A 12,557-nucleotide genomic window follows, 5' to 3' on the forward strand; every position below is an offset into this window, starting at 1 on the left:
ACTTTAATCCTCACAGTTCCTATTCCTCAATCAGTGGCCGACCAAAAAAAAAAAAAAAAAAGACAGCTTTTCAAATATCTTCAGCATTTGTAGTGTCAGTGACCAGAGAAAAGCCCTTAGCCTTACTGATTAAGTATCCCAAAATGAAGTCCACAAAAATCAGTGGTCTTACCAATTTCCTTTGGAAGGAGCAGCACAGAAAGCAACATAGTTCTGGAAGGAAGGGATGGTGGGGGCATCCCACTGAATTCTACCAGAACAGGCAGACACACGCTGGTGTTGTTCTTACCAGCATGGTTTTAAAGTTCTGCTTCTCAAAAGTTTGCTCCTGTCCATGATTTTCAAAAAATTCTCGTCTTTTCCTCATTATTTTCCTCATTCTCAGACGCTTAATAATAAAAGGAGTATCGGTTGTTCACTCCAGGGTTTATTAATTCTGATTTTGTGATGCTCAGAGGGGCTTGCTAGATACAGCATGAAGCACTCATTACTCAGGAATGGAGCTCAGCCTGTTCCCTGGGTATCTCTTTTGCAATTCCACCTCTTCACAGTCTCAAGCTTAAGGTTTAACCTTGAATATGGATTGAGGTTTCTACCTACTGCCAGTAAAAGTTCCCATTTATCTTTCTTAAATTTCATGCTCTTTACTTTAATGAACAATATAAAATATTTCAAAGATATTTTATCACTCAAAACACACTTTATTCAATGCGCAAGCTCTTAAAACAACAGAATCCTCTTCCTTTTTCATGCAGGCTTCTGAATGCCATAGATAAATGTATACGCTCCCTGCAGACCAGTGTCATTCCGTCTCCTTGTAGACTTTTAGATAATGTAAAATGAATTCCTTTTGCACAGACCAAAGGAAAAAAATTGAGTCCATCCGACTCTGCACTGCCACAGTGAGGTCCCTAATTTGCAAAGCAGCCTCTTTCTTTTTGACCTACTCAAAAGCCAGAGACATAAAGTTTCTTTGATGGCACAGCCACAGCGAAATCTCATTATAGCAGAAACTTCGAAAGAAGACTATGTTTCTATCCACTAAGATAATCTTGATGGAAGATAGTTTCATATGCTTTGAAAGACATTCTGGGCATACCTGCAATGTACAACCATAGGTCCAGCATCAGGTGGGTTACAGGTTTTGACTCGCCGCAGGAAAGCTAAGAACGGTGTAGGATGTTCAGGAACACCGTGGTCAGGCCAGGCAGTGAACTGGAATTGCCTCACTTCCCGTTTCTCACTTGAACCATTCTATGAAATTAAAAAACTTCATGAAATAACTGCGATTTGATGTAATATTGACACTTGTCAATGAAATGCCTAGAGAAGCACATAAACCAGAAAAGAATACTTAAATCACATTGGAACCACAGAGAAACTCAGCTCTGGCTATGGGGGGAAATATTTCTTATATTCTAAATTTCAGGTTTCATGGTTCAAATAACATAAGGACTTTAGCTATACTGCACAGCAATACGTCACAACAAGTGCCAGTGCCTCAGCTAATTTTTCATTTTCAAAAATACACTCTGATAGCAGAAGAACTGTTTCATTCTTTAGTGCTGCCAGCAGGATCAAGGTTTAAGTAAATCCCTAACAGAGCTGATTTCATAAAAACAGCCTTACGTTGAAAAGAAAAAGAGAGGAGAGAGAAAAAGAAAGAGAGAGAGAGAAAGAGAGAGAGGAAAGAAGGGGAGGATGGAGGAAGAAAGCAAGCAAAGAAGCAAGGAAGAAGGAAAACAGAAAGAAAATGATGTACCTTGTAAAGTGCAAATGTACGAACACAATATGTTGCCAATTCAACAGTATCTAAGAGAGTCACTTGGATTAGCCCGTAAGTTTCTGTGCCTCTGCTTGGCCAGTACTGATCACACTTCACCTGCAGTGAAAGAAAGGAATAATTTCATGTATTAATACATACAATTCAGATATTAATTTATTACATACCTGAATGAATATTGCTGCAGGCTTTTAAAGTACCTGGAATTATGATGTTCAACAAAGTTCCAAAACAAGGATCCAATACAAGAAATTTATTTTACTGTCCACACAGATGGCTCTTCTGACTGTAGCCCTACAAGATCTTATTCTATAATAGATATTTATAAATTCAGTGGGCAAGCAGTCAGAAAATGCCCATAACTATCCATAGCTAAAGAAAAATCAATTTATACCAGGTAAAGATCTGACCGAAGCCTGAAGTAACTCCTCTTTCACATTCCAGAATTTAATAACAACAGTAATCCAGTAATCCTTGATATACAAGTTTTTGAATATTGGTCATATTTCATCTATTTTGAACATTTCACATTAGTCTCAGAACATATAAGCAGGTGTTCTGATGCTAATAGGAACCACACTTAGTATGTATAGAAATATGTCTCAGTGAAACACTGAATTTATTTGGTGAGAAATAATTTTAATAAACAGATAAATAAAGTAGCACCAGAAACTATCAAGTGTACTGTAAGAAAATATAATTTCCTTTTCAGTTCAATCTATGAAACATATAAGGAAATTGCATTTACAGGCATCTAAAAAACATGGTTTGATAGGAAGAGTTCATCAAATTTTAAAAGACACAGGACATTTATTTCAGAGAAATCTCAATTTCAAAATACTGCTGTTTAGAATATTAACAAGCTGAAATAATTCTGTAAAAGATGACGCATAATAGAACCATATGCTTATCATCTTTTCTGAGGCCTGATAATTTGTTTCAGTTAAAAGTACAATTTAAGATGAAAACTGCTATGAAAAAGGAATGCTGATCCCCTAAAACAATCATATAGGATGGTATAAAGTAGTATAGAGGTTGAGTAATTGAAAACTTTCTTGCTTTCAGTGAATGATGTGTGGAACTGAGACAGGTAGTGTCACATGACTGTTGAGGACAGAAATTCTTATCCATTAGCCTTGTATACAGTACAGAAAAGAAGTGTAGTCTACGCCCAGTAAGAATCTATTGCATTTGTTTAATACATGTCTTCGATAATCATTACAGGCCAGACTTGCATCAAGTTCAGTGAGAAAAGGTCAGACCATAAGAAGCAATGAAAGCAAAATACTGCATGGTATTTCTGATTAAAAAAAAGTGAAGTATGCTAATCCTACAGAAAAACTGATGATTATCCCCAAATGGTAAATTAAGAAATGCATCCTTCAAATTCACGTGTTCTTCAGCTTTCTCACTCTGCACACTACTTACGAAAAAGACCTGGCACACTTTCAAAGTTACAAAGAGCTTTTACTTGCAAAATGTTTTATATTGAGGATCACAGGATATATATCACTAATGGGTCACAAATCACAGTCTGAGAACTAGTAATCTGGATATACGGCAGAAAAAACTCTGACCATTGAGTAGGTGAAAAATGGTATGTAGATGCAAAAAACTTGAAACATGTTTTATAGGAAACAACAGCTTAAGCAATAAGAAACAAAGTAACAAGGTATTTGTTGATATTTGATTTGTTCCACAAAAATGAGATTAATATCCTCTTATTAACAGGAATTAGGTAATTCCTGGTGCCATTTTCTGAAATACTGAAAGAATAAATATTTGTAGTAATTCATGAATATCACGGACTTATCTGATAGATTCCCAAAGCTGAAAGAAACCACTGTAGCCTTCCACAAATCAGATAAAAAGGTACATTTTCAACTGAGTTAGTTTAATATAGCTGTCTTAAATGTATTTTCACTTTATCATCAATATAGACATTCTATAACTTCGTTAGCTGTATTTTTGCCAAACAAATTGTGGTTTAGTCATATTTCCTGTAGGATGACATCTTATATATTTTTTCATGCAAAATTTTGATACATAAAAGCTGTTGTTTGTAATCTTAGCAACCACAGTTTTAGTCTAAACCTCTGACTAAACCTGTTTGGGTCGGAACAACTTTAAAAAAGATGAATAAAATTTTAAATAACACTTAATGCTACTTTTAATAAAATGAATACAAGAAATTAATGTCTTGATGTGCCTTTGCACACCTGAACATGTATATCTCCTCTTTGCCTTGCAGTGAGCTCCCACTTACAAATCATATACCTGCAGAAGCAGTGACAGCTTCCAGAAAGCCTTAGAAATCAACCAGCTTTCTCACTGAAAATACTTGATAAAAACAGCTTCCAAGTGTAAGAGAGAAATTCATGTTAAAATTAAAAAAAAGGAAAATTTAGAAGTTAATAGGTTAACAGCATATTTGAAAATACTTTTTTATTTTTATTTTTTTTCTCATCATCTCAGGGGACTTTTTGGCATCCTTTAATGCTATAACCAACTGGCAATAATTTTGCAAGATGTTTATTCTCCAAGCCCAGATATTTTCTAACACATTTCCATCTGAAACACTACTGGAGATGTAGAAGACAGATATTGGAAGGATAGTAATCTAATGTTAAACACATACTCAAATTTAGAAGCCTGTAGAAAATTGTTCCTTTGGGAACTGGGAGAAAATTAATGTGCATGCTCTTTTCTTTTAGGTGTAGGTCTTTCTTTTTCATTTATTAGTTTGTTTAACAGAAGCTCCAACCATTTTACAGTTACTCTAAAATATTTTCTGTGAGGGCTAGTTGATGCAGAGGCTTGCTGCTGGAAGCTGACATTAGCTGTTCCAAAATAAATACAATTTCTAGTCTAGTGCATTCATTATTTGAAATTGGAAACTGATGAAAATAAGTAGCAAATTTTTAGACAGCAAAAATGATCTTGGATTGATGTGGATTTGACCGTGTGGAAGAGCATATGAAGTATAAGTTGATGGAAATACATCTTTTATTCCTCTTGCCTCTTGATTTTTCTCAGAACAAGAGGTCTTCTTCAAAGGCGTGCCCTTACCTGCCTCCTACACTCTTGCACTCTGTGACCATAAACCTTACATTCCCAATACTCCTAACAATTTAGAGTTCAATTTATCTTTGTGAGAGATCAGAACGAGGTTTTTCCATTGGACTTCACCAGCAGAGAATCAAATAAAATAGCTCAATTGCTGATATACTGTTTTCCTGAGAGAGAGTTCTTGCTAAATGTTTTATCCAAAAATTTTGAAATGAACTATCCCAGCTTGCAGCACCTAAAGTTTATTTTTCAGAGGATTCATATGATTTCTTTTTCAGATTAAAGAATCCCCAAACCTCTCGAGTCATGCAAAATTCAACACGAAATGTCAACATGTCAATTTTGAAAATGTTTTCCCCTTTTTCTTCTGGCTTTTTGGTCTGTGCTTAGCTTGCTTGTAGAAAGGGCAATTTATTCCTCACTCATGTATGTTACTTGGAAAATTGACAATTTTAATCTGTTAAGGCATGATGATGATAAAGTGCTTCCTTCTCCAGAAACACAGATTACAGTTTATTTACTAACAAAGTTAGTTCATAATATACCTTTGGTGGGTTACACAGTCATCAGCCTCTTATCCACCAGTTCTCATTCCCAAGTGCTGATCTTTTTCTCTATGGACTATATTCACATTTACCCCATGAAAGCTTTGCTGTCCCCCTAACATGCATAAAGAAAACTGCTTTCACCGGTAATTCTCTAATGCTTGCTTGCCTGTCATTAAAGATGGCAAGATGAATGAAACAAATACATCAGCAGGAAAGTACTCACTACTGATTTCCAAGTGTGCTTTTTAAAGACAAACTCAATTACAAGTAATGACAAGCCTACCACTTAATTCTGCTTTCACTATCTCAGGATGATAGGCTGCATATTGCCAAAACCACTACTTCTGAGATGAGATTAGCTCTCAAAGGACTAGTAAATGTATTATGAAATCTCCTAAGGACCTTAGTAATAGCTGTAACTAGAAGACATAAATAATGATAGACACATTCTTTTAGCCTGAGTTCCCTCTGCCCCTCGAACATAAACACATTTTCTTTTGCTACAATTCTTCCACACAGATCATCCAAATCCTTGCTTTTCATGGAATTATGAGCATTCACTGAAAGTAAAGCTGTAAGAAAATGTAAATGCTTTCTTCTTCATTAAAAATGAGAAGTCTGCGACCATTTCAGACTTGAGGAGTTTAAATATCTACAAGAGTTCCTAAGAGTATTCATGGATATTCACACTTCAACAAGTCACAGTCACTACAGAGGGTGCTGCCTTGCATCGACAGAGCTGAAAGAAGTGTATTTCCATATGAACATATGCATACAAAAAATTCCTGACATTCAAGGGTAAAGAAATAATTTTCCAGTATAAAGTTCTATCATTCAGGCTCAAAAACTCCTTCAGCTTATTCTTAACATGTAAGCCAGCTGTTCCAGCCCATCTGAGATTATAAGGACAGAATGCGGTTCAGGAAAGAAACAGAAAATGAATAATAGGCAGATTCATATGATACATCCATTGCTGTGAGAGTAGCATATAAATTATGCTAAATCTAGAATAAAAAATAACAACACTATATAACAAACCTGCTTTCATTTTCTTCACACTAACATTCTTTTGCAGAGAAGAATTCTATAAGAGATTTTCAGAAGGTCTCGTTTCAGAAAGAAAGTATTTCTAAAGTGATGCCGAATTATACTACTAAATGTTCTATAATATTTTTCTCTCTATATATATATATATATAAAACTATATAACTATTGCTAATTGTTTTTGAGGGAAGCTCTGCCTGAAACCCTAAAAGGACCAGCTTGGTGCCTTACACCATTCAGGTAATGTTCTGCCTCCAAGCAGTTGCTACTTTGAAGTCACCTTCCTTTTCACAACAATGACTTGCCCTCTAAAGATGAGGCTGATTTGAGTCTCAAGATCATAGAAGCTGACTTTAGTACACGATATTGTAATGCAATAATTTCATATAAGAAACACATATTTGAGGTCATACTGGAATAAGATTTGGCCAAATATCTCTCATGCACTTTGGTGTAATTGTAAATGACAGATTAAAAATATAAAATCCTATTCAAAAGTAAGGGTGAAACAATTTATAGTTTTATATACTTCTTTTGGAGGGGCACTGAATCTAACAGGGGCCTAATTGCTAAAAGAACTGATCACTCAGCCCCAGGAATAGTGATCCTTTTAAGTCTTCCTGAACAGATTCCCAAAACAATTAATCACTTCTAGAAATTTTGGTTCTATGAATCCTCTTTCAACTATAAAAGGAGAACATCTGCATGCTCTGGTGTCTGATGATAATTTATAGTAGATACGTGCATGTGAGAGAGTAAAGCTGAACATATGTTAGAATCCTACAGGTTGTATCATCATTTGAAGTTCATCTAAACCAAGTATTTTGAGTTTAAAAATGGGGTAAGAAATAGGCACTTCTGCAGTGCAATAAAATTTTATTTATGGTCTTAGTTACAGTAATCTTGAAATAGAAGTTCAAAATAGGATTTAGAAATAACATAAATGAAATTTAAGCTAATCAACTTCAAACAAACTTTAGTCCTGTAGTAAGTCCGCAAATCAAGGCTCATTACATCCTTACTTTTTGAAATTTCTGGGATATGATTAGTAGGCTAACAGTTAATATGGAAAGATAATTGATAATTAAAAAGATAACCCCAAAACTATTTCCATGCCAATCCTTAAGACAGAGTGTGGCACAGTTATTAAAACAAAAGGAAACTGATATTAAAGGGAATCTTGGGCATACTTGAAATGCATTTGCTATCTCAACTTTCATTATCATCATTATCTATACAAGCCAAAAATAGTTCAAAACTATAATGCTGGCATCAATGAGAGATGCACTTTTTGAACTCTTCCTAACAGCAGAGAAGGCAGGGTTTTGGTGAACCACTATAATAAATTAATTTTGAAGGATGAGTCTGTCAAATAGTTAAGTACAGCAAGACTTTCCAGAAAGGTTTATACGAATGGAAGAGAAGGGAAGAGTGAATGGGCTGACTAGCTCTGCCTCTCCCTCTTCTTATATTCAAGGTGGATCACTATGTGCAGCCGAGTAATTCTTCCACTGAATGAGATATCACATTATAGCATGACAGGTTGAACAACTTGTCTTACTATTCATGTGCTCCAGCTCTAAAGGAGATTGTCTTTTATGCACACAAGAGAGCTATCTCTTTTAGCGGACATGAATATCATGTATGAATCAGTGTAATAAAACAATCAAAAGGGTAAAATATCAGAGCAAGATCCCGTTATTCCCCATTAGGGTTCACCTGAAAGCCAGAAGTGAATGGATGAAACAGCATGACAAGTAGTCTGTTAGAGAACAGAATAACATTATGGGGCCTTAAAAGGTTTCATTTTGGATTTTGATTTTTGAATGGTGTTTTTAGTTGGAGTGGGTTCTCTACCACAGCTTAAACCATGAATAAAACTCTTTCAACACCACAAATGTATATCATGCAGTTCTGCTGATGTTGACTGGGAGGCCATTAGAAAAACAGTCTTTTATCGACATTTGGCTATGTCTTGAAACTGATGGAGAATATTCCCCAACAGAGAATATTCCACAAACAATATTCTTCTTCACGGACATGTTTCTGAAGAACTTAAATTCTTCTGATGTATTTCTTACCACAGATGAGACCTGGTCTTGAGTCTTTCAATGGAATCTTACAAATAAGTAAATTTGGGGCTATTTTTCCTAAAAAATTCTATATTAATTTACTGACCCCTTCAAGCCTGAAATTCCTGAAGAACTACCCTCACTGTAGTCAGAGTGCAGTACTAAAAAGAGTGAGAATTAATCATTATGTTTTGAAAACAAATATGAAGAATTTACAATTTTGAAAGGAAAGCTTATAACTCAAAATGACAATGACCATACTCTACATGTGGCATAGTTTATCTTTTCCGAATTAAGAGAATAATTATATGAGGTATTGCTGTATCTTTTACCTCAAACTTAAAAAAAATAAACAAAGCAAATAAAGACAAATTATGGAGTTACAATACAGTTTTGATTAAACCACTTGCTACATACATGCCTCAGGAGAACCTTACTTTCTACAAAACTGTCAGTTTATCCTCACAGCAAAGAAAAAAACCACATCATCTATGGGTACATAAACAAAAAACCAAAACTAGATGGAACCTTCAAAAATATCTGTGACAAAATCAGGTATTGCTGTGTCATTTCTAGCAAGACACTAGCCTAAACAGTTCTTGAAAGCTTACAGTGGAAGAAACTGTGACTTAGCTCCATTCATGACCCTTATATTTAGGAAGTTTTTTCAACAGTTTAACATAAACGCATGTAAGCAAAGCTGATTTTAGTCTGGACTAGCCAGACATGGCATGCCAAAACATACTTGCAGCCATATGCAGTGGTGTTCTGGCATTTCTTTTCACACAAAATTAACCCTGCTTATAATATGGCATTTGCACAGTTTTTCTTTCTTTCTTTTCTTTTTCTTTTTTTTTCCTAGATAACATAACGGTCTCAGTTTTAGCTGAGGTACCTTGGCATAGCCATAATACAGCCAGAAAACGGGACTCTACTTTATTGGTGAGTGTAGTCTGTGTCAGTATAGACTTAGGATGAGGTTCTAACAGTGGCATTATATGAACTAGACACTTAGGAATGACTGCATTTTAATGAAAGTTGAGCACTTTCCTGTCCTGGAGCCTTTGAGAATTATTCCATGACAAACAGCCATATGGGTGAGTTTTACAATTGTGACAAGGTAAACTGGTGACACCACCAACTCTAACTCTCACAACGATGTAATAATTCTTGGACTGTAGCCAGCGCATTCTGTTACAGTGAAAAAAACAGTACAAACCTACACATTATTATTTTAGTTTTTGTAAATCTGGATAACACATGGTCTACATATGTTCAGATTTTTTTTTTTATTTTTTGACCAACTCTCATTCATTCTCATCCTGGCTCATGTCTTAACATGCTGAGAGCATTAAAAAGTTGAAATAAAGTTCATATAGTATGTTGTGGATACAGAAGTTACTGGTTTAACATTAAAAATTAGGGAATAAACAATAATAATAAAACTGCACATCTATCTTTTCTTTTGTAAAATAATAAAATTAGCAGGAAAGAATGCCATCTCCAACATATACCTTATCCTGCTAACATGTCTGCTAGGAGAGCTGTTAACTTACTTCTTACCAGGTAAAGACACACACATTTTTCTAGCTGCTGCAGTAAGTAGATATAATTTTTATTTATGTTTTCCTGTATTTAAATAAAGATTTCACAACTTTTCCAAAACCATTTTTACATACGAATAGTGTCCAATACGAAATATCAGTGCAGTTTTTATTTACTAATCATTGATGTTTTGTTTAAATACAGTGGAATATAGGTGCAGTTGGGAGTGTAGTGATGTCACCTGTAATGAATTGTTAAGTGCACATATTGATGACTTTTGTTTTCATAATAGTAAAGATGTCTTATTGTCACTTATTTTGCATCCAGTATTTTGACAGGGAATATCTCCAGTGCTACCTGTCAAAATATATTTAGGATGAAAGATATGAAATATGCTGCTGAAGTCCTGTATAACAAATGAAAAACTGTCCTAATCACAACCGTATAAAACTCTGTTGTCAGCTTTATATTTGTCTGAAAGATTTCTGTGCATTACAGACAGTCAAGAAAACAATATGCTTAGATTTCTTTGCTGTGAACTTACTACTGTATATGTTCTGTTCCTTTCTATTAACCTACTCTGCCGTCAGCTAATGAAGATTCATAAAAATTGTTAGCAATTTGTGCTTCTGCAGCAGAAGAATTTAAGGTTCTTCCCAGACTTGCCTTTATGTTTTAAGTTCTTGTAGCAAGATTTACCAACCTTGGTGGCCAGTAGTTTGTTTCAAAGATATTCTTACTAAGCAGTACCAAGGTACAGTTATACTTTCCACAGTGAATATTAAAATGTTTTTTGCTTGTTGTACTACTTGAATCTGAAAAAAGCTTTCCTGATTTAATTTAATATGCCTCGCTCTTTTCAAAAAGTTGAGACAGGATACATGGCTTTCTTACTGTGATTGTATCTACTTCCTCATTTCCCAAGGAAAGATCGGGGTTACATACATCTCAGGATGTTCCAGTTGCAAGAAGTTCAACTTTGACATAGCAAGATTCCGTGTTTAAATTTTTACACCTTCTTGGCATACAATATAGATGATGACATCCATTTCCTGACAGTCAAATGACTGTCCAAATCAGGATACCGGAATGCCACAAATATCCATATTTATTCGTTTAGCCACTAGCAAATAGGACCAATGCTCAGAGTATCAATGTGAAAATATTTCTTCATCAATACAGAAGTTTAAGATCTGGTCCTCATTGAAAAATTGCTAGGGTCATTATATTACCATTTAGCTCTAATGCAATAGGTGTTTTTCTGACAAAAGAATCTAATCATATTCACTGTGTTGGTGAGGTCCCTAAGCAGAAAATATTATCAGTGAAGATGAAGACAGAGATATGTATTTAATATTGGTTCCAAAACATAATACAGTGAAGTCTATTTGAAACAAGAAATTACATAACAAAGAAGGAAAAGATTAAACTCTCTTTCAGATAATTGAACCACAACAGTACCCTACTCTGAAACAGGGGGGTAGGAAGGAGTAAATGATGCCCCTTTGAGACGACAGTGTCTTTGCTACAAAATGAGTTTCTTTATCTTCATCTGATCACTTATATTCTGTTTGGCAAATGGTGGAAAGTGGGAAAAAATGCACCATCTTATACAGCAGACAAGTTTTCAGAATGTTCAATTAATTAAGAGGATCTAAAAAAGATAACAGAAAATTTGGACTGCTGGAGGAGGAAGGGAAGAGAATGGGAGAGGGGAAAGAGAGGTATCGTACTTCAGCATTAATGCTTCACATTGACTTATAGCTTTCTTCACTGTAACACACAATGGCTTTTTTTAATCTCTAATTTCCAACCTTTTATGTTGTCCTTTTATTTCATTTAGATTAATTGCATGCATGTGACAAGTATGTTATCAACACTGTTTCATGCACTGCTAATGTGTATAATCCTTTTTGATATAAATTATATGTGTGATAGCTGAATGATCCGATTGACATTCTCTCTACTGTCTGGCTTGGGTCAGGTGATATTCAGGTGATGATATGTCAAACGACACCAATAAAGTGTGAAAGGTTATAAGTGATAGAGCTTCTCTTTTACTGAAGATTCCTTAGAGGCAAACAAATGAGAAACAAATAAACTGTAACATCTCTATTTGATGTACCCAGCTGTAATCCAAAGCTGAAGTTAGTCAGACATCTAACACATGTTAATGAACCAACTCTGCTTTTGCAGATTCAGTTAAAATCCTCACCTTTATCTATGCAGCCCAGGTTAAAAAGGCCAATACCAAGCTGCAGGACTAAACAACAAGAAAATCAAGCTAAACAGAAATGATAACATGAAGATGGAAACTAGATGAAGTCCCAGAGAGAAATGATTTTCCCTTGCAGCAGGAATAACGATTAGGCTGCCAAGACACAAAAGCAGTCAAAAAGGAATCAAAGGAACAAGAAAAACAAAATTACTGAAGATCTTCATCTCTGTTAGAATAGACTTTGTATTTCATGTTTGAAATTTCACTTGGTCTCCTAC

The 12,557-nt window shown here is 34.9% G+C and overlaps 1 protein-coding gene across 8 annotated transcripts in view; it reads right to left on the reverse strand.

The window, feature by feature from the left end:
- PTPRD (protein tyrosine phosphatase receptor type D) overlaps positions 1 to 12,557 on the reverse strand; it is a 443,338-nt gene that overhangs the window by 35,822 nt on the left and 394,959 nt on the right. For all 8 annotated transcript variants that reach the window (XM_064502356.1, XM_064502355.1, XM_064502354.1 and 5 more), the window contains 2 exons: positions 1,763 to 1,882; positions 1,100 to 1,254 (listed from right to left, as the gene is read on the reverse strand). In XM_064502356.1, coding sequence (XP_064358426.1) covers positions 1,100 to 1,254; positions 1,763 to 1,882 — 275 coding nt within the window. The remainder of the gene's footprint in view (positions 1 to 1,099; positions 1,255 to 1,762; positions 1,883 to 12,557) is intronic.

Source organism: Dromaius novaehollandiae, chromosome Z, assembly GCF_036370855.1.
Source record: "Dromaius novaehollandiae isolate bDroNov1 chromosome Z, bDroNov1.hap1, whole genome shotgun sequence".
NCBI lineage: Eukaryota > Metazoa > Chordata > Aves > Casuariiformes > Dromaiidae > Dromaius > Dromaius novaehollandiae.